The following is a 21053-nucleotide window of genomic DNA, read 5'->3' as shown; positions in this document are numbered from 1 at the left end:
GTCCATGCGGATCCTTACCTCTAAGCCTTTGGCTGTGCTGTTCCCTCTGCCTGGAATACCTGCGGTCCGCATTCACTCTTGTCCGCTCAGGAAGTCCATACTGAAGTGAAAGATCGGGCTTCACGTTCCCCCGGGGGGCACGTTACTAAATTGCTGTGTGCTTGCCTCCTCTGGTGGGTAGACTGGGCAGAGGGCGTAGGTCTTTGGGGAGAAGGATTAGGAAATCTGAAAGGCAAGGAGCCACAGAGGGTGTTTGAGCAGGGGAGTGTCCTCACTTGGAAGAGAAAGGGACCTTTGCTTTTGCTCCTCTGATCTTTCCGGAAGGGTCTTAGGGGGGTGGAATGACATTCTGGAGCTTTGGCCAGCCAGACCACCCGCTTGCTGGGCCCCCAGGGGGCAGACCAGCAGGACCCCCCCCCTCCCTTGGCGCACGCCTGGTGGTGAGGTTTGCTCCCCAGTGACCCCCACCCCCCACCCCGAGTTGAAGCCAGCCCACAAACAGCTGCTCCCCGGGCAGACACCAGGTGGGGGGGGGGACCGCTCTGCAGGGAAAGCCACGAGCTACAGGCTGGGGGCCGGGGTGTCACCTTTACGGAAGCGCTGGTGACTCCCTCCACCGCGGAGGAGTTTGGAGGCCCCACGCGGCTGATGTGGCTCGTGGCTCGCGCAGGACCGGCTGGGGAAACAGCGACCCGGGAAGTGAGCCCCGTGTGCAGGTAGAGGTCCCCCTGGGCTGGCCGACATCCAGGGCACTGGGGGAACCCCGGGAACAACCCCCCCACCCCCAGGCCACCTCCTGCTGCCCATCTCAGTCCCTTTCTCTGTCGTTTTCTGCCCCCCTCCAGCTTTCCTGCCCCAGCTCTCTCTCTTTCTGTGTCTCTCCCTGTCTCGCCGGGTCTCTGGCTCTCTTTGGGATTCTCTCTGGGTGTCTCCCTACCTGTGTATCTCTCTGTCTCTGTCGGCCACATCTCTGTTGCCTCATCAGAGCCGGGCTCAGGGCTGGGTGAGGAAGAACAGGCCTTTCTCCAAGTCGGAGGGACCTGTCCTCCCCCTGCCCCGAGGGAGACCCGGCGGGGCCCCGGGGAAGGGACGGGGCGGGCTGGCCGGCGGGGTGGGGGCCAGGGCCAGCTGTGTGCGGGACCATCTGGCTTCAGACCCCAATGCCCGCCACCATTTTGGGGGGCCTCCTGCGGCCACCTCCTCTCTGTGCCCCAGCTTCTGCTGGCTTCTGTCCTTTCCCTTTCCCCTCCCGGCTCCCGCCCTCCTCTCTGCTCCCTCCACTCGTGTGGCCCCCACATCCGACCCCTGTTCCCCACCTCAGGAGGCTGACGACAGCTGTTGTCGCCTTGTCAGCACTTATGGGATGAAAAGTACCAGCTTCGTGTAACCCTGAAAAGGACCCGATAGTGCTGGTCCCCGTGGGTGGCTACACCTGTTGGGGTGTGTGTGTGTGGGAGGTCGAGGTCCCAGAAGAGGATGCCTGGGGACCTGGGAGGGTCTGCTGTGGTGTGGTCGTCTAGGGATCTGGCTGTAGGAGAGGGTGGGGTTTGTCACGGGGTGAGGGGGGTCCCACGTGTTCCGGGATCTGGTGGTTAGGTGGGTCCGGCAGCCATGCAGACCCGTGTGTGTGCGTGTGTGTGTCCTCAGGGTATGTCTGTTGTGGGGTCTGACTGTCGTGGGGAGATGCACGTATGCTAAGGACTTGGGGGAGTTGGGGTCCAGTGGCCGTGGGGATGGGACCGAGCGTTTGTTGCCGAGTTCGTGGTCACAGACCTCTGGCTGTTGTCTGCTGGGGTCTGCTGCGTGTGTGGGACGTCGTTCGTGGCTTAGTGGCCGTCTGTGCTCTCTCTTTCTCTTTCTTTGCTGGCCTCCGTCTCTCCTTCCCTCTCTGCCCTTCCTGCCTTTTCTGTTTCTGTATCTCTTTCTCTTCCTCTCTCTCTCTCTTCTCTGTCCCTCCATAATGCATTTTCATCCACGTGTTTATTGAGCAATTGTTTTGTGCCCACCGTATGGCAGTAGCAGGTGCCTGGGGGGCTCTGGGCCCTGCTCAGATGGGAAGGGGAGGCGAGACACGCCGCGACGACCTACGGTTGGCCCTGAGGGTGGAGTCACTTAGCGCAAACCACCTGGATGTTGTGTCTCTGAGACCACGCGCTGCTGGGTCGGGCCTTGTTCCCCAGACTTCAAGTCTGACATAGAGGGGATTAGGTGGGCGCAAGCACTCTGTCCTGCACAGAGGGTTGCGGGCATTGAGAGAGGGGATCAGCCATATAGATATTGAAGTGGGAGGGCATTCCAGGTAGAAGGCATATGCTGTGCAAAGGCCCTGGGGTGGGACCAGGCCTGGCATGTCAGAGGAACAGGAAGGAGGCCTTCGTGGCCCGAGTGGAGTGAGCAAGGGGGGAGATGGGGAGGAACAAGGGCAGGGAGGGAGAGGGGCAGGTGGTGCAGTGCCTTCTGGGCCTCTGGAGGACTTGGGCTTTTATCCTATGGGAGGTGGGAGCCCTGGAGGTCTGGACACGTCTGGGGTTCTACAGACATGCCAGTCCATGCTTCAGACATGACCGCTTGGTCTGTGTCCCTCTCTCTCCCCGCCCCCCCCCCCCAGTTTTTAAATATTTTGGTAAAATACACATAACATAAAATCTGCCATCTTAACCATTTATAGGCATAGAAGTCAGTGGTATTAAATACGTCCCTAGTGTTGTGCAACCATCACCACCATCCGCCTCCAGAACTTTCTCATCTTTCCGAACTGAATCTCGGTCCCCGTGAAACGCTGATGCCTCTTCCCCTCCCCCACCCCTGGCTCCCACCATCCCCCTTCTGTCTACATCTCTGGCTACCCCGGGGACCTCATTTCAGTGGATTTATACAGTATTTGTCTTTTTGTGTCTGGCTTATGTCACGGGGCCTAGTGTCTTCTGGGTTCTTCCATGTTGTGGCAGGTGTCAGATTATCCTTTCTTTTTAGGCTAAATGTTCCATTGTGTGGATGGACTGCGTCTTGTTTGTGCATTCATGTGTCGGTGGGCGCTGCGTTGCTTCCACGTTTTAGGTATCGTGAATCATGCCCTGTGCACTGAACATAGGTGTGCAAATATTTCTTAGAGTTCCTGCTTGCTTTCTTTTGAGAGAGAGAGAGAGAGAGAGAGAGAGAGACTTAAGTAGGCTCCATGCCCAGTACCAAGCCCATCCAGGGGCTGGATCCCACGACCCTGGGATCATGACCCGAACTGAAATCAAGAGTCGGACGCTCAACCGGCTGAGCCACCCAGGCGCCCCAAATCCCTGCGTTCAATTCTCTTGGGTGTTGACCCCATAAATGCAACTTCTGGGTCATATGGGAGTTCTATTTTTAAGTTTTTGAAGAACCCCCACACTGTTTTCCGCAACGAACAGCCGTGCCGTTTTATATTCCCACCAACAGTGCCTGAAGGTTCTGGTTTCACGACATCATCGCCAACACTTGTTATTTTCTGTGTGTGTGTGTGTGTGTGTGTGTGTGTGTGTGTGTTTTAACAGCAGCTGTCCTCAGGTGTGTAAGGCCGTATCTCACACAGTTGATACTTGAAGACAGGAATTAGGGGCACCGACCACATTCCACAAGCCGAAAGCCCACATACAGCTTTCAGCTCTCTGAAACCTAACTGCAGTCAGCCTACTGTTGGCCGGAAACCTTAGTGATAACGTGGACGGTCCATGAATGCATGTTTTGCATGTTCCATGTACGTATTTTGTATGTTCAGGTATTAGGTGCCGTGTTCTTATAATGAAGTAATTGTGAGAGAAAGGACAGTGTTGTTAAGGAAGTCATAAGGAAGAGAAAATAACGTTTATGGGCCTGGATGGTATTTATAACCAATTTGCGGGTCAGTGGAACCACACAGTCCTAACCCGCGCTGTGCGAGGGCCCGCTCCTGTTTTCCTGTGCGTTTCCTGAATGACCAGTGATGCTGAGCCTCTCCTCATGGGCTTACTGGCCACTTAGGCATCTTCTTTGGAGAAATGTCTGTTCAAGCCCTTTGCTCAATTTTTAATTGAGGGTTCTTTTTTTTTTTTGTCATTATTGCTGAGCTATAGGAGTTCTCTATATGTTTTGGATATTAATCTATGATTTGGAGATATTTTCTTCCATTCCGTGGGTTGCCTTCTTGCTCTGTGGCTTGTGTCTTTTGATGGTGACTTTCTTTTGCTTCCTTCCTTTCTTTTCTTCCTTTATGTCCTCCTCCTTTCCTTTCCTTTCCTTTCCTTTCCTTTCCTTTCCTTTCCTTTCCTTTCCTTTCCTTTCCTTTCCTTTCCTTTCTTTTCCTCTCTTCTTCTCTTCTCTTCTCTTCTCTTCTCTTCTCTTCTCTTCTCTTCTCTTCTCTTCTCCTCTCCTCTCCTCTCCTCTCCTCTCCTCTCCCCTCCCCTCCCCTCCCCTCCCCTCCCCTCCCCTCCCCTCCCCTCCCCTCCTCTCCTCTCCTCTCCTCTCCTCTCCTCTCCTCTCCTCTCCTCTCTCTTTTTCTTTCAGCTGAAACAGTGGCAGCTGGGTCCAGGTGAAATCTGTCCGGGGAGCTACTGTTAACATCTATCACTGGTTCTGATCAGATGGCCCCCGGGCCCAGGCCTAGCCAGTCTTTATCAGTCAGGCTAGGATGTGGCCACTTCTCCTGAAGCAGACTTTCTCCACCACACATTGACATTTGAGGCTGGATAATCCTTTGTGCTGGTCACTGTAGGGTGTGAGCAGCATCTTTGGCCTCTACCCACGAGATGCCGGTAGCATTCACCCCCTAGTTGTGACAGCCAAATGTGTCCCCAAACATTGACAAATGTCCCCTTGGCTTTGGACCACTGCCCTAAAGCTGGAGGAGGGGGTTAGGAGGCTGCCTGGGGGGCTGTGGGGGGCAGGCTGTGCAGAAGAGAAGTCAGGAGCGAGCCTCAGTCTCCTCACCTGTAGAATGGGAGCCTGGGGGGACAGCGGGATTCGGCCCAACACTCATTCATGAGTATTTATCAAGCATCTACTATGCTCCAGGCCCTGGAGTGGGGATATATCTGGGGGAAGAAACAGGCCTTGGTCTCATTGGAGAAAGAGAGATGTTATTATTATTTTTTTTTAATTTTTTTTTCAACGTTTATTTATTTTTGGGACAGAGAGAGACAGAGCATGAACGGGGGAGGGGCAGAGAGAGAGGAAGACACAGAATCGGAAACAGGCTCCAGGCTCTGAGCCGTCAGCCCAGAGCCCGACGCGGGGCTCGAACTCACGGACCGCGAGATCGTGACCTGGCTGAAGTCAGACGCTCAACCGACTGCGCCACCCAGGCGCCCCTTTAACGTTTATTTATTTTTGGGGAGAGAGAAATAGAGAGCGAGTGGGGGGAGGGGCAGAGAGAGAGGGAGACAGAGAATCCCAAGCAGGTTTGGCACAGTGAGCGCAGAGACCAATGTGGGGCTTGGACCCACGAACTGTGAGATTGTGACCTGAGCCGACATCAAGAGTCGAACGCTTAACCGACTGAGCCAGCCAGGTGCCCCAAGAAAGAGAGATGTTAGTGAATAAGTTACACAAATGAATGTAAAGTTGTTTGGGGGAGCCCCAAGCCCCACGTGGGGCTCTGCACTGACCGTGCGGAGCCTGCTTGGGATTCTCTCTTTCCCCCCGCTCTGCCCCTCTACCTCTCTGTCTCTTCCCCGCTTCTCAAAATAAATAAATAAACTTTAAAACTTACTTGGATAATAAATGCTAAGAAGCAGAAACACCTACTGTTTCTCCCTGACTTCTTTCCTGGCAAGTCAGGGAGGGCTTCTCGGAGAAGTTGGCAATCAAAGGATGAGAATGAGGACACTGGGAGAGGGGAGGCGGAGCGGTCCAGGCAGCAGGCCTGCAGGTGCAAAGGCCCTGTGGTGAGTCCCAGTGGTTGGAGCATGGAGGGGACCAGCCCCATCCGGACTGTGTGGGAGGCCCTGTGGGTAGGGCAAGGGAGTGTGGTCTTGATCTGCCGAGGATGTTGAGCTGGAAAGTGGCATAATGTGATTGTGTGGTGAGGAGATCCCTCTGGTAGATAGTGTCTGTAAAGTGCTTAGCACAGGCAGAGCTGGGCACCCAGAAAGGGCTTGGATGAGGCCAGTGGGTGTTTCAGGAACCCAGAGAAGTCACAGGGTCCAGGCCCTGCCCCCTGAAGGCCCCAGGGACACAGCCTGTTTCTTTGAGTGCAGTTCCGCAGATGGAGGAGGGAGAGCCACCCCTGGGGTGGAGGGCAGGGCTCGCAGAGCCGGAAACTCTCTCAGGGCACCCCTGGGCCCATTTCACAGAAGGGAGCCTGCGGCCCTGGAGCTCCTTGTACACAGAGGGGAGTGGGCCCTGTCATCAGGGGCTAGCATTCTGGTGGCAGACGGACACGGAGCAAGTCAATTGTCACTATTGAAAAAGTAAGTAGTGTGGTAAGCGCCCCCTATAAGCACGAGGCCCGATAAGAAGGAGAGGAGACGGATGGGGTGTGTGGGTGGGTGGTGATTTAGCCTAGGGGTCAGGACGGACCTTGCAGGGGAGGAGAGACCTAAAGATGGTGAGGGAGGTACCATATGTGAGTATCTGGGGGAACAGCATTCTAGGTAGAGGGAACAGCCCGTGCAAAGGCCCTGAGGCAGGACCATGCTTGCAGTGTTGGGAGAGCAGCGAGGAGACCCCGTGTGGCTGGAGCAGAGTGAGTGAGAGCAGCCAAGGCCTTGAGACTTGGAGCAGGGTTGATGGGATGTGTGGGTAAGGCCTGGTGGGCTTGGATGGTGTCTAGACCCCTGTGTGTGTGTGTGGGGGGTGGATTTGGGCACACAGGTGCCCAGAAGAGAGACCCTTCTGGCCGGGGCCTGAGTGGAAGCAGGGGCTGGGTGGGTCCTGGGCTTGGCTGGACACAGGGCACCTCTGGGGTGCCTTCCCTTGGGTCTGGGTGGTGACTGGGGCCAGGTGCCCTCACCCCTTCCTGGTGACACCACCCCCAGGCTGATTAGGGGGCCTCAAACTTCCACCAGGCAGTGGGGTCCTGGCCTGCCTGGGCCCCAAGGATCTGAAGCATTTTGGGGGTTTGGGCTGGATAGAGCGGGGAGATAGAGCCTGAGGGATCCGTCTGGCCCAGGGCCGAGATGAATTTTGTGCCTCGTCAGTTTTAGGAGGTCAATTTCCACTGAGCTGACACTCATGTGACACTGTTCTGCCATCAGATCAGACCCCCATGAGCCCCAGGGACCTCCCTGAAGCTCATGGAGTTGAAGAACAAAACACTTACTATGTTTTGGGACTAAGCACGTAACCAACGTTACTTAACCAACCCGGACACCAATCTTGTACCCATTTGACAGTGAAACACTGAGGCTCAGAGAGCAGCTGGCCCTTGTCTAAGGCCACACTGTGTGTCACCAGCACAGGAGGGATGGCAGACACCCTGTCCCCTGGCCCGCCCCCTTCCTGCCTATCAGTCTGGTCCCTGCTCTGGGACTCTAGCTGGGCTTGTGGGTTGGGCACAGAGGTACCAACGGCTTCCGGCCTCTTCCCGGGCCTTGGGAGGGGGCTCAGGGGAGGGGTAGGGCTCGCCACAATCCCACAGTGCCTTGCATTTTCCCCTTGAAATCTGAGTTCCCGCAGAGGGCTCTCGGTTTTAGAGGTCGGTTTCACTGGGGCTTTTATGAGGCGTGGGTTTGCTCAGAGTGAGAGGGCCCTGGGGCTCCATCGGGCTCCCTGAACCCCGTGAGAGTGTAGCGTCTTGGGACTCTGTGGCCTTTCTGAGGAATGGGCTGGGCTGTATCAACTCCGTGGGAATAGTCTCTGCGGGTCCATAGTCCTCCCTGGGCAGTTTTCTGAGTCACAAGAAAGCCCCATGGAACCGCTTGGGGAAGAGGGCATCTCCTTCAAGCCCCACCCCCCCCCCCCCCAATTCTGGCCAGGTAAGGATGGGGAAGTCACAAAGAAAGAGAAGTGGTTTCCAACCCCCTGCTTGCACACCTCCTGTGATGGGCAGCTCATCACCTATTGAGGCAGCTTCTTCTGCGTTAGTGAGCTGGACTTCTTAGAAAATTATTTCAGACACTGGCTCCAGCCTGAACCTCTACCCCCCTCCCTCCCACCCCAATCTGTGGTCTTGGCTCAACCTTCTGAGACCACAAAGAGCACACCCTCTTCTCCAAATATTTCACTTCTATATTTGTCAAGTACTTGTGAATATCTGCAGATCGGTTGGGGGGGGGGAACACACCCAGGGTCATCACTGTGGTGGTGGTGGTGGAAATCCACAGGACCCTGGGAGCCCAGGAGCGACTCCTGGCCTAGCGGAGAGGGGTCAGTGTGGTAGGCTTGCTGCAGGAGGTAACACGTAAACTAAGTCCTGAAGGATGAGTCAGATTTGGCTGGGGAAGAGGTGAGAGAAGGTGGAAGATGTTTCGGGCAGAGGGCACAGCGTGCATGAATGAAAGAACAGCTTTCTGGGAAACAAAAGAGGTTCTAAGTGGCTGGAGTGGTGTGTTGGAGGAGGGATGTTGGGGCTGCTAAGGCCAGAATAGGGAGATGCTTGGAGCGGGGCTCCAGGTGGGAGAGAAGTGACATCTTTATCCCTCAAACAGGGTAGGAGTCCAACTCTGCTTCAGACGGTTTAGTTGCCCTGCCAGGAAGCAGCTTATACCTTCTCTTTCTAGGTACACAAGTGCCCATCTCACCACATCCTTGCTAGCATTGGGTTTTATCGTTTTTAAATCTTTGCCCATTTCAGCCAGAAAAAAAAATGGTATCTCATTGTGTAGATGAAAACGAATGAGTATTTTTCTTGTTAAGGGAAAGGGATGAACAATTTTTCCAGATGTGAATTGGCCACACAGATGTCACTTCTTGCCTGTGAGTGTTAAGAAGGCTTATACCCACCGGAGAGTTTGTGGTCATTTTTAGTTCCCCCCATAACACGGTGTAAAGGGAAAAATTGTGGGCTGCCATCTGACCATGTAGGTGGGGGATTTGTAAGTCAGCCTACCCTCTCTCCTTTGGTTCATCTTTTTTTATCACCTTTTTTTTGTCCTTTCAAGGTTTTAAATTTCTCTCCTATGTTGGTGGCCTAAGTGACTGTAGCTTTGTCCTCATCTGGGGTTTCTTTGGGCTCAAAAAAGAGGGTTGTTGAGCCCCAGAAAGGTGTTCCATGGGAGACCTTGGAACGCCAGATGTCTTGTGCATACAACTTTCTATTCTCAAAACGTCAGCATGTGACAGGACCCATCAAAGCCATTTTATAGATGAGGAATCTGAGACTCAGAGATGTGAAGTCATCAGTCCAGCATCCCATGGCCGTCAACCCTTTTCTTCACATTCAGATCCTGTTTAATTAAATTCTAATTTTGGAGGAGAAAGCTGGCCATTTCTCCATACACATGGTCCCACCCAGACCAGTCAGGGGATGGAAACTCCGTTCTTCATTAGGGGGGAGCTGCAGAGTTCAGCTTAGCAGCAGTATTATGATACAGGGGAAAAAAGAAAAAAGAAAGTGGGGGAAGGAATCGCAGAACACCCTCAAAAAGAGTTTCCACAAATGGCCCCAGGACTCAGCTCCTGAGTTTGACCTTAGTTCTGATCTTCTAAAATCTGGGTTCTGTGTTCTGGTACCATTTGCCTTTAAAATCCCATGTGACCTTGGTCAGTCCCTTCCCAGTTCTGGGTCTTGTTTTCTCCTTCAATCAGGCAACTCATTTCTGAAGTGTTTTAGCAACTATATTTTTCTTTTTATTTAAAAATTTTTTTTCTAAGTTTATTCAGTTTTGAGAGAGAGAGAGAGAGAGAGCAGGGGAGGGGCACAGAGAGAGAGGGAGACACAGAATCTGAAGCAGGCTCCAGGCTCTGAGCTGTCAGCACAGAGCCCGACACGGGGCTCGAACTCATGAACCACGAGATCATGACCTGAGCCGAAGTCGGACGCTTAACCGATTGAGCCACCCAGGCATCCCTAGCAACTATATTTTTCATATCAGAGCTTTCATTGGTTCTTTTAAAAAAATCAACCTGTTTTGGGGCGCCTGGGTGGCTCAGTCGGTTGAGCCTCCGACTTCGGCTCAGGTCATGATCTCATGGCTCATGGGTTCAAGCCCCATGTCGGGCTCTGTGCTGACAGCTCAGAGCCTGGAGCCAGCTTCGGATTCTGTATCCCTCTCTCACTCTGCCCCTATCCCACTCATGCTCTCTCTCTCTCTCTCTGTCTCTCAAAAATAAATAAAGATAAAAAAAAATCAACCTGTTTTTGTTCTATAACCTCCTGTTCTTGTCTAATGGCTATCATTCCACCCTTTGTCTTTCGGAGTTCCTCAATCTATTCATTGCACAGCTCCTTTCACATCGCACCAGTAATCTCTATTTCCTCTGATGTAAATTCTTTTCCTATCTCCTCTGATGTAAATCTCTATTTCCTCTGATGTAAATTCTTCCAGTGGGAGAGTATGTGAGAACTTCATGAAGGGGTTGTGAATTCATCTCTTCAGGATATTTCTTTTGAGAATGTGCGCTCTTGATCTCCTATATTAGCCAGTCCTGTACGTACAAGGGTGGGCACACCCTTGTCATAGGGCACTTCTTCTTTGGTCCCTCATTCAAGCTAACATTTTCCTGTCATTTCTAAGTGTTTAGGGGAGGAATGGGAAGGTCTCCATGTGTACTTGGTGCGCCATCTTGAAGGGAAGTCCGATTTTGTCATCTGTAAACCGATACAGGGTGTTGAGTGGTCTCTGAGGGTTCTCAGAGGTATTTTCGACACAAATAATCGTGGGAGCAGGGTGGCAGAAACCTAGTGGGAGAGGGTTCTAATACCACCATCAAATAAAAAGTGGCTGCGTGGATTGTTAACTATTATTACGTATCGGCTTTTAACACCAGGATCTCTGGGATTTATTCTTTTTTTTTTAATTTTTTTTTCTTTCAACGTTTTTTTTTTATTTATTTTTGGGACAGAGAGAGACAGAGCATGAACGGGGGAGGGGCAGAGAGAGAGGGAGACACAGAATCAGAAACAGGCTCCAGGCTCCGAGCCATCAGCCCAGAGCCTGACGCGGGGCTCGAACTCACGGACCGCGAGATCGTGACCTGGCTGAAGTCAGACGCTTAACCGACTGCGCCACCCAGGCGCCCCGGGGATTTATTCTTTACATGACCAATGAACTAGGTATTGCTATTATCCTCATTTTGTTTTATTTTTTTTTAACGTTTTTATTATTTTTGAGAGAGACAGAGCACCAGCAGGGGCAGAGAGAGAGGGAGACACAGAGTCCAAAGCAGGCTTCAGGCTCTGAGCTGTCAGCTCGGAGCCCGATGTGGGGCTCGCACCCACAAACTGCGAGATCATGACCTGAGCCGAAGTCGGATGCTTAACCGACTGAGCCCCCCAGGCGCCCCTATTATCCTCATTTTAGTTGAGGCATCGGAAGCTCATAGAGGTGATGTGACTTGCCCAAACATGCTTAGCTAAGAAGGAGGGTTTGAACCCAGTTCAAGCGGGTTTAAGGTCTTAGCTCTGTCCGTCCTTTGTACGATCCTGGTGGCTTGTTTGCTCATCTAAGTCCTGCCCCGTTGTTAGCTGTGCAGTTTCTGGACCCTTTTTTCCTCTGTGGGTACTGATCTCTACCCGTCAGAGGTGCTGAATGAACTAAAAAATGTGTCCTCAGTGGAAAGAGCGGGAAAGGCCAGGAAGGCTACCCTGCTGTGTTCAGAAGGTGTGGGCCCGGAGGCCGTTGCCTGCATTCTGGCCGTGCTGACTCAGGCAGGTCGTCAGTCACCTGACTCCTCAGGGCCTCTTTTCATCCGTCAAGTGAGGGTAATGACCGAACTTTCTTCTTGGAGCTTGGAACGGCGGTAAGTACAAGGCGAGGCGTTCTTTGCGCCTGGCACCTCGTAGGCACTCACCAAACACGACTGCTTTCCGTGGAAAGCAGACCCGAGGAGGGGCTAGGGGGATGTGAACATCGATCTGTCCAATTCTCAGAGAATCTAGGGGCCAAAGGGAGGAGGGGTGTTTCACCAACAGAGAGAATGAATTCTAAGGGAAAAGGTCTAGTAAAGGTGGGTGTTAGTTCTGTTGCAGGGAAACCCGGATGGTGAGAGCTCACCCAGCCTGACAGCAGCTTAAGTTAACAGTGAATGAGCTCCCCGTCACTCCAGAAAACCAAGCCGGGCTTTGACGGCCATTGTCAGGGAAGCTGTGCAGGCTGCTGGGGCTGGGGTAGAACTGGCCTGGGCCATCTCTGGGGGAGACCCCTTTCCTGTTTCCTTGCTCGCCGCTGCCTCGGGCTGTTGCGCACGAGTGCCCCTGACTCACTGCCTTCCATTAGTGCTTCCCCGGTGACCACAGGAAGGTTCAGCCCAGCCCTCGCTGCGTCTTCTCTAAATAAATTCAGGCAGCTGAGCTATCTGCTGCCCCATCTCCCTTTGGGTTCCTGTGGAGGTGGGGGTCGGTGGTTAGGGGGAGCTCAGGCCAAGCCACGGGGAGGAGGAGGGACTCAGGAAGGGATCTGCACAGTGGCACTTGCCCTCTCATACCCCACTGGCTGGCTCTGACTGCCAGCCCACGCTGTCTTCTTTCTTGGGTATCGGCTGGTTTCGACTTTTCCTTGGAGGATCCCCGGTCTTCGTCTGCTCCCTTTCCAGCCCGTCTGGCCCCTGCTCCAGGCATCCCTGGGTTTGTCTGCCCCCCCCCCCCCCGCCCGGTTCCGTCCTCTCTCCCTGAACCGGGATGGTGCCCACGGGCGCTGGCCCCAGGGCCTTGGGATGTGCTCCATGCTGGCGCACATCAACTCCTGGGCTCCTGTGAGTATCCTTGAAGTTGGAATGGTGCTCAGGACCCCCTCTGAGGCCCCCCCACCCCCTGCCCCCGACAGGGCCAGGTCGGTGGCGGCAGGATGCTCTGGCTGGTGGGACAAAGGACCCTGAGCGAGCGCCTGTCTGGGGGCTCACGTTGGTTCGGTCTCAGATGAGCCGTCTGGGCAGTGGAAGGCCCAGGCCCAGCCCTCTGGGGGGGAGAGAGGATTCACTGAGGCTTACTGTACCCCACTCTCAGGGCCCTGCCCCTGGGGTATTTCTCCGTCTGGTTGCTCACTCATACATTTTCAGGTCACTCATTACCTGGTTCAAATACTCACGCATTCACTGGTTCATTCTAAAACCCATTCGTGCAGCGTCTGCCTCCGTTCGCTCCCCGGCCCCAGGGTGGAGAAGGGGGGGGGGGGACCTGAGCTGCACATGAGCACTGTTTTCAGGGATCATTTTGTGTGCTTTCATAAGCACACCCCAGAGGTTTCTAACCTGAGGGTGAGTGGGGTTTTGAAAAAGACTCCTCTGGGCTGCTGGTGGGTTTGGAGGGACCGGGGTGCAGGCGGGTGTGGACCCAGGGGGGATAGGAGACGCCTGGGCTGCGGCCGGCGCTGCGAGGAGAGCGGAGGGGGTGCGTGCACGTGTGGACAGGGAAGTGGTGGGGGGTGGGGTGAGGGGGCAGGGGTGTCAGCAGTGGCTGTGGGGCTGGGGGGGGGGGTGGTGGCGGCAGTCACCATGCTGGGAGGAAAGGATGGGAGGGAAAATCAGGCCGACTTGTGAAATTGCCGACACCCCCGGGCCCGCCGCGGGAGCTCCTGAGCCTCGGTTTCCTTCTCTGTAAGCAGGACGATGCGCTCCTGCCAGGGCGTGTGCTGGCCTCAGACGGCTGAAAGGGGCCAGGGAACGTGGCCTCCTGGACAAGGATGTGCTAGGTGGTCTGACCGCCAGGAGCAGACGTGAGGACTAGGCAGGCGCAAACCCAGGGCCCCCCACCCGGGTCCTGTGCAGCAGGGTCCACGGTTTGCAGGCGCTTCTCCAGCCCGTGCGACACGGGCCAGCATGGGCCACCTGCTGCAGCAGGTGGGCCGGTGGCCAGGTGGCCCCAGATGCCTGTTGGGCCTCACAGGGGGTCTTGGGCCTCGGTGCTGGTGTCCCCCTCGTGACCAGTTCTCAGAGGGGGTCCCAGGCAGTGGTACTGGAGTCCCTCTGGTGACTAGGGGTTCTTGCCGACTCAGGTGACTGCAGGGCCCCGCAAAGCCTTTTGTTCAAAGCCCAGCCATGACTGCAGACATAGCAGCCCCTCAGACCTGTAACAGAACGGACCCACGCATTAGACAGATGGCATTCAAATCCTCATCCTGCCGCTAACTTACTGTGTGACTTGGGCAGATAGCAGACCCTCTCTGGGCCTGTGTTTTCCATTATATCTCACTTACCTTTACCATGTGACTGGGGGCTTTGTGAAGGCACAGGGCTGTTTGATTTTCCTCTGGTAACCATCTTAGGGCCTGGCACAGTGCTGTACGAATGAATGAATGAATGAATGAATGAATGAATGAATGAATTTGCATCCCAAGGTGTTTTGTAAAGTAGATATTTTGTGAGTTTGAGAACCTCTAAGTCAAACAAAGTTAAAAAAAAAATTTTTTTTTGCAGGACTTCTCAGAGCCTTTAACAATCTTTTAAATGTTTATCTATTTTGGAGAGAAAGAGAGACAGAGTGTGAGCAGGGGAGGGGCAGAGAGAGAGGGAGACACAGAATCCGAAAGAGGCTCCAGGCTCTGAGCTGTCAGCACAGAGCCCAATGTGGGTCTCAAACTCATGAACCACAAGATCATGAGCTGAGCCGAAGTTGGACGCTTAACTGATTGAGCCACCCAGGTGCTCCTGAGAATCATTAAGATTCTCAGGTAGGGTGTAGGATATACAGCATTTCTCAAATGTATTGTATTTTTTTCTCTTTTTTTGGGCAGTGCACCCTCGGCACTGGGGTTCCTGACAACATACTTTGGGAAACGTGGACGTAGAATCATGGTCAGAGTTTTGAAGAGTGTTGTCTTTTGATCTCAATGATCTTATGCAGCCAAGACACTAAGGCCAAGAGCTGTTCGCACAGAGCAAAAGACTAAATTCAAATAATAACACTGCAGAAGAAAACGGCTTTCCCAATCAAGAAGGCTATTATAGCTTATCTTCAAGCTGAATACTGAGTTTCCTGGTGGCCAAAGCAAAAAAGGAAATGTGGTTGGCTTCATGATTTGGGGCTGGCAGTTCAGCAGGAGGGAGGGCCAAATATTTTCTGTGAACAAAGTTCTGTTTTGATTCACCTGTTCGTTCATTCGTTCATTCATTCATTCATTCATTCATTAATGTTTATTTACCACTTACAGTCTACAAGCACAACATTAGGTACCAGGGTTACAACTGTAGACAAAAAAAGACACATACCCGCCCTCATGAAGGTTAGTCATGGGTTCTCTGGACAAGGATGCCAGCTCTCAATGCCCACTCTTTCTTGGAGCCTGCTTTGAGTTCTCAGGCAGAAACCCCATGTCTTGGGCACACAGATGAATGAATGGATTTGTGGGAGGCTGACTGGTACACGGAGGGATGCTTACTGGATGGTTGAGGGAACGGCCGAGTTGCGGGTGGATGAAGGGGGACCGGCGAATGGATATGTGGATGGCAAGATGGCTGGCATTCAGTAAAGTTACATTAGTATTATTAAAAAAATTTTATTATTAAAAAATTAAAAATACACATAAAATAACATTTATTGTTTTAACCATTAAAAAAAATTTTCAGAGACAGAGAGAGAATCCCAAGCAGGCTCCACACTCAGTGCGGAACCCACAGTGGGGCTCGATCCCACGACCCTGGGATCCTGACCTGAGCCGAAATCAGGAGTCAGACACTCACCTGACTGAGCCGCCCAGGTGCCCCTGTCTTGATCATTTTTAAGTGTATGGTTCAAGAATATTAAATACACTCACACTGTTGTGCTACCTCCCGCACCACTCATCCCCATACTGTTTTCATCTTGTAAAAGAGAAGATAACTCTCTTTTTACATAACATTAAAGCATAACTCCGCATTTTCCTCTCCCCTTGGCCCCTGGCACCCACCATGCTATTTTCCGTCTTTGAAGTTTTGACTATTGTTAAGTACCTCTTATGAGGGCATCGTAGACCATTTGTCTTTTTGTGACTGGCTTATTTCGCTGAGCCTCACACCTTCAAAGCTCATCCGTGTTGCAGCAGGTGTTAGACTCTCCTCCCTTTTTTTTTTTTTAATTTTTTTTTCAATGTTTATTTGTTTTTGGGACAGAGAGAGACAGAGCATGAACGGGGGAGGGGCAGAGAGAGAGGGAGACACAGAATCGGAAACAGGCTCCAGGCTCTGAGCCGTCAGCCCAGAGCCCGACGCGGGGCTCGAACTCACGGACCGTGAGATCGTGACCTGGCTGAAGTCGGACGCTTAACCGACTGCGCCACCCAGGCACCCCTCTCCTCCCTTTTAAAGGCTGAATCATATTCCATTGTATGGCTGGACCACATTTTGCTCCTCTGTTCATCTGTTCATGGACACTTGGGCTGTTTCCGCTTCTTAGCCATCGTGAATGCTGCTGTGAACATAGGTGTGTGGCTATCTCTTTGAGACCCTGCTTCCAACTCTTCTGGGTGTATGCCCAGAAGTGGAGTTGCTCGATCACAGGGTAACTCTATTTTTAATTTTTTGGAGGAAACGCCATACTGTTTTCCACAGCGGCTGCACTGTTTTACATTCCTGCCCACAGTTCGCGAGAGTTGTAATTTCTTTACCTCCCGGTCAACACTTGCTATTTTCTGTTTTGGTTTGTTTTAATGGTAGCCGTCCGGGTGGATGTGAGGCGATATCTCGCTGTAGTTTTGGTTTGAGTTTCCTTTAATGATTAGCGCTGTTGAGCCTCTTTTCACGTGCTTGTGGACCAGCAGCGTATCTTTTTTTTGAGAAATGTCTGTTCAAGCCCTGTGACCATTTCTGAATTGGGTTATTTTTATTTTTATCTTGTTGTTGTTGTTGTTGCTAAGTTGTAGGAGTTCTCTGTATGTTCTGGGATATTAATCCCTTATCAGATCTATGATTTGCAAATATTTCCTCCCATTCTGTGAGTTATCTTTTTACTTTGCGGGTGGTATCTTTTGATGCACAAAATGTAAACATTTTTATAGAGTCCAATTTTTTTTCTATTGTTACCTGTAGGTACAATATTATAAAAAAATGACTCTATCGGTGAATGAATGGACAGGGAGTGGATGGGTGGGTGTGTGAGTGGCAGATGTGGGGATGATTCTGTAGTCGGATGGGGGATAGATGGAATGTTTGAATGAGCAGAGGGATGGACAAATCAGATGGTGGGTGGGTGGTTGAGGGGATAAATGGATAGTTGGTTGAGTAGGTGGGTAGAGGGATGGACAAATGGACAGTTGAGTGAGTGCATAGATGAATAGATCATCTTATGAATGTGTGGGTAGGCGGATGGATGGATGGGCAGATGCGAAATTCTGGCCACGTATCGAGGAGGTCTTGGGACATAACCTAGGCACAATTCAGATGACTACTGGCTTATTTTCTGAACCCAGCTTGACTCAGTTTAACTCCATGGACACACATTCTTTCTTTCCAGGTTCAGCCCTCTTTCATTCTCCCTCTGGGTCTCCAAGGATCTTAACCTGGAGCTCAGACCAGACTGAGCTCTAGGCTTATCAGCTGACTTCTCAGCGGTAAGAACCCCGGGGAAAGAGCCTGCATCCTCTAAGGACACGGTCGGTGCCCCACCGGCTCTCCGTGAAGACTGTGGTCTGCTCCTAAGCTTTTCCCGGCCAAGCGGCCTCTCTGGAAGCCTCCCCCACTCCTCTGCCAGACACCCAATGGTCCCACCAGCTCCTTTCCTCTTCCTCTCCGTTACATCCCTCTCTGCCTCCATCCGGGTCACCCCCCACCCTCCCCGCTCCCACTCCACCTGCGCCCTTACCTGTCTGTGATGGTGGGGTCACAGGATAAATTAGAGGGAGGGCCATCCTGGTCAGCCTCCTGCCTCCTGTCCAAGACCCCTCTCTTGTGTTCCAGGTGCCCCAGGCAGCCATGGACGTGGGTCTCTCCAGCCTGCCAGTTGTATCTCAGGGTTGCAGCAGGACCCTGTGGGGAGCACGCGGCAGGGGTCCGGCCATCCGGAGGCAGCGGGAGTTCATGCCGGAAGAGAAGAAGGACACGGTTTACTGGGAGAAGCGGAGGAAGAACAACGAAGCCGCCAAGAGGTCCCGGGAAAAGCGGCGTCTCAATGACGCGGCCCTCGAGGGCAGGCTAGCCGTGCTGCTGGAGGAAAACGCTCTGCTCAGGGCTGAGCTGTGGACACTGAGGCATCGCTTTGGCCTTCTGCCCTCCGTCGCTGGCTCCCGGGCCCTGCCCCTGCAGGCCATGCTGTGGGAGGCCCCCTGGACTGGGGACCCCTGCTCTAGGGCCGAACCCCTCCCCTCCCTCTCCGGCTCCCATGGCTGCTTTTTGAGGCCATGCGCCCTGGACACTGGGGTTCCGGGATGCGGGGGCTGTCTGGTGGCTCACAGGTGGACTGGTCTGGCCACCTCCCCCAGGTGCCCCCAGGACCCTGCGCCCCCTGCCCCCAAGAGAATGGACATGGCCTTGCAGGCTGCCCTCCCAGCTGCCTTATTCAGTTGTCACCTCCTGGATGGGCATGGGGGGACCAGACCGGAGCTCAGGCCCTTCTGGAGGCTGTGGTCACCCATGCCCACTGGTTACCAGGCTTCGGGGCCCCCAGATGTGTTGCTCACACCCTCTGCTGACCCGATGGAGCTGCCTCCCGGGGTGGCCTATCCTGTCCCAGGGAACGACTCTGAGGGTCAGCCCTCCCTGCCCCACAAACTGCGCATCAAGTCCCAAGCCTCGGGCAGAGTGCCTCCAGGGTGGGCGGATGGCCGGGGCCCCCTCTGAGGGCTCCCCGGGGGCAGGGCTGGCCTGCGAGGGGATTTTGGGACTGAGCATGGGTTTGTGCGGGGGAAGATGAGTGGCTTGCCCCTGACTCAGCTCCCAGCACTGGGCGAGGCCACGGAGGGGGTCCACTTCTCAGTGTCCAGGTCTGGAGGAGGGGACAGGGTTTCAACTCGGATCATACGTGGTTCCCATCCTGCCTAAAGTATGTGCTTTGGGTAGTCCCTTTCCCTCCCTCCCTTCCTTCCTCCCTTGCCTTCCCTCCTCCCTCCCTCCTCCCACTCTCTTCCTTCTTTCCTTCCTTCCTTCCTCCCTCCCTCCCTCCTTCCTTCCTTCCTTCTTTCCTTCCTTCCTTCCTCCCTCCTTCCTTTCTTCCTTCCTTCCTTCCTTGCCTTCCCTCCTCCCTCCCTCCTCCCACTCTCCTCCCTCCTTCCTTCCTTTCTTTCTTTCTTCCTCCCTTCCTCCCTCCCTCCCTCCTTCCTTCCTTCCTTCCTTGCCTTCCCTCTTCCCACTCTCCTCCCTCCTTCCTTTCTTTCTTCCTTCCTTCCTCCCTCCCTCCCTCCTTCCTTCCTTCCTTCTTTCCTTCCTTCCTTCCTTCCTTCCTTCCTCCCTCCTTCCTTTCTTTCTTCCTTTCTTCCTTCCTCCCTCCCTCCTTTCCTCCCTTGCCTTCCTTCCTCCCTGCCTCCTCCCACTTTCCTCCTTCCTTCCTTCCTCCTTCCTTCCTTCCTCCTTCCTTCCTTCCTTCCTTCCTTCCCTTACTCCCTCCCCCCTCCCTGACTTCCATCCACCATTCATTCATTCATTCATTCACTCATTCTCTTACACATTAACTCTCACAATTTCCCCGCCCCCTCACCCGCCCACTCATGATCTTTGAACCCTCCCTCTGTGCTCAGCTTAGTGGCCAGTGTGAGGACACCCTCCCGGCTTTGGGATTCCGATTCCGGAGGTAGTGGTGGGGGTTTGGGGTTGGACATACTGAGGGCCATGCTCAAGAAGGAGGTAATGTCTCAGGATGTCTGAAGCCTTGTGTCTTAGGGGCTTACTTACCAGCTAGTTTGGGAGCCAGACTTACCCAGTTCAGATGGCTTCCCCTTGTGTCTTGGGTCAGGGTCTTGAAGCACCGGAACATGTCAGCAATATTGCGGGAGGGTGGGAGTCCATTTCTTCTCTCTCCCTGGCTGCCCATGGCCGCTGAGCACGCACACTCCCAGCTGGACAGGAGAAGGGACCATTCTGCGGGGAAGGTCTCCCAGGGACCCTGGAGCCCCACAGCTCATGAAACCTTCCCGCCTCAGTTTCTCACTCAGCTGGATAAAAAGCCCCCAACTTCGACTGTGGGGAGAACTGGGTGTGGGGGGGGCCTCCTCTGGGCGGATGCGGTCTCTGAGTGCTGCATCATTGGGCCTCGGGCACCCCACCCCTCTCCCCAGAAGCCTCAGGGGCTGGGCCCTTCTTGGCCACCCTGGGTTTGTCACGGTCACAAATGTGTGCCAGCCGAGAGCACTGCTCCTATACTGGGCAGCGTGGGGGACTCGCCCGTCACTGCCCAGCCCCTCTCTACCTGCTGCCTCCTTGGTTCTGCTTCTAGGCCAGGACTGGGCAGGGTCAGCCCACCCCTGCCCTGTGCTCCGCCTTCCAGTGGGAGCAGAGAACAAGGGCCCGGCGAGCCTCCCATCCTGCTGGGCACAGCTTGGCCAGCACTGCCCCTCCGAGGAATGTGCTGCTGGCTCAGCCACTGCCCTTGGGCACAGACAGGTGGGAGACACCCAACAATGCCTTTGGTCTTGGCTCAGAGACTCACATCTCCCAAGAGTGTCCTGGGGAGGCAGGAAGGAGGGCTGCCTGGAGGAAGCGGCACCAGCCTGTCTCTCCCCAGCCAGTGCCCACAGCTGGGACGGTGGAGCCTGAGCGTGCACAGGAGCCAACGTCCAACGCAAAGGGACCACACAAGCTGTGGCTAATCCTGCACAAAGGCCTTTAGTGAAACTCTGGTCCTGACTGACCAGAGGGATATTTTAAAAAGCTTAAGGGAGAGGGAAGAAGGAATGAGGGTGGCTGTGTGGCACCCCACTGCTGGGAGACGTAGGTGGCTTGGTGCTTCCTCCTGACAGGGCCACCTGGTTGGTGTCTGGGGTATCTGGGACCAGCTCGCCCAGGCCCTATGGACTCAGGGGAGTGGGGGCTGGCCACCCTTGGGTCACTCAGGCCCCCTTTAACCTTCCAGCCCCAGCTGGAAAAGCCCAGAGAAGAATCTTCCTAAAGCA

The 21053-nt window shown here is 54.0% G+C and overlaps 1 protein-coding gene across 1 annotated transcript; it reads left to right on the top strand.

Annotated features, from left to right (window-relative positions):
• Nucleotides 1–638: 638 nt before the first annotated feature.
• NFILZ (NFIL3 like basic leucine zipper) lies at nt 639–19077 on the top strand. The gene is made up of 3 exons (XM_047096843.1): nt 639–716; nt 17468–17564; nt 17911–19077. The coding sequence occupies exon 3, from the start codon at nt 17926–17928 to the stop codon at nt 18787–18789; it is 864 nt and encodes a 287-aa protein (XP_046952799.1). The 5' UTR covers nt 639–716; nt 17468–17564; nt 17911–17925; the 3' UTR covers nt 18790–19077.
• The last annotated feature ends 1976 nt before the right edge of the window (nt 19078–21053 follow it).

This window comes from Lynx rufus, unplaced genomic scaffold (assembly GCF_022079265.1).
Source record: "Lynx rufus isolate CCGP_SWC_20201006 ecotype Redwood Valley unplaced genomic scaffold, mLynRuf1.p SCAF_4, whole genome shotgun sequence".
Taxonomy (NCBI): Eukaryota; Metazoa; Chordata; class Mammalia; order Carnivora; family Felidae; genus Lynx; species Lynx rufus.
This window is presented reverse-complemented; position numbering and strand designations above follow the sequence as displayed.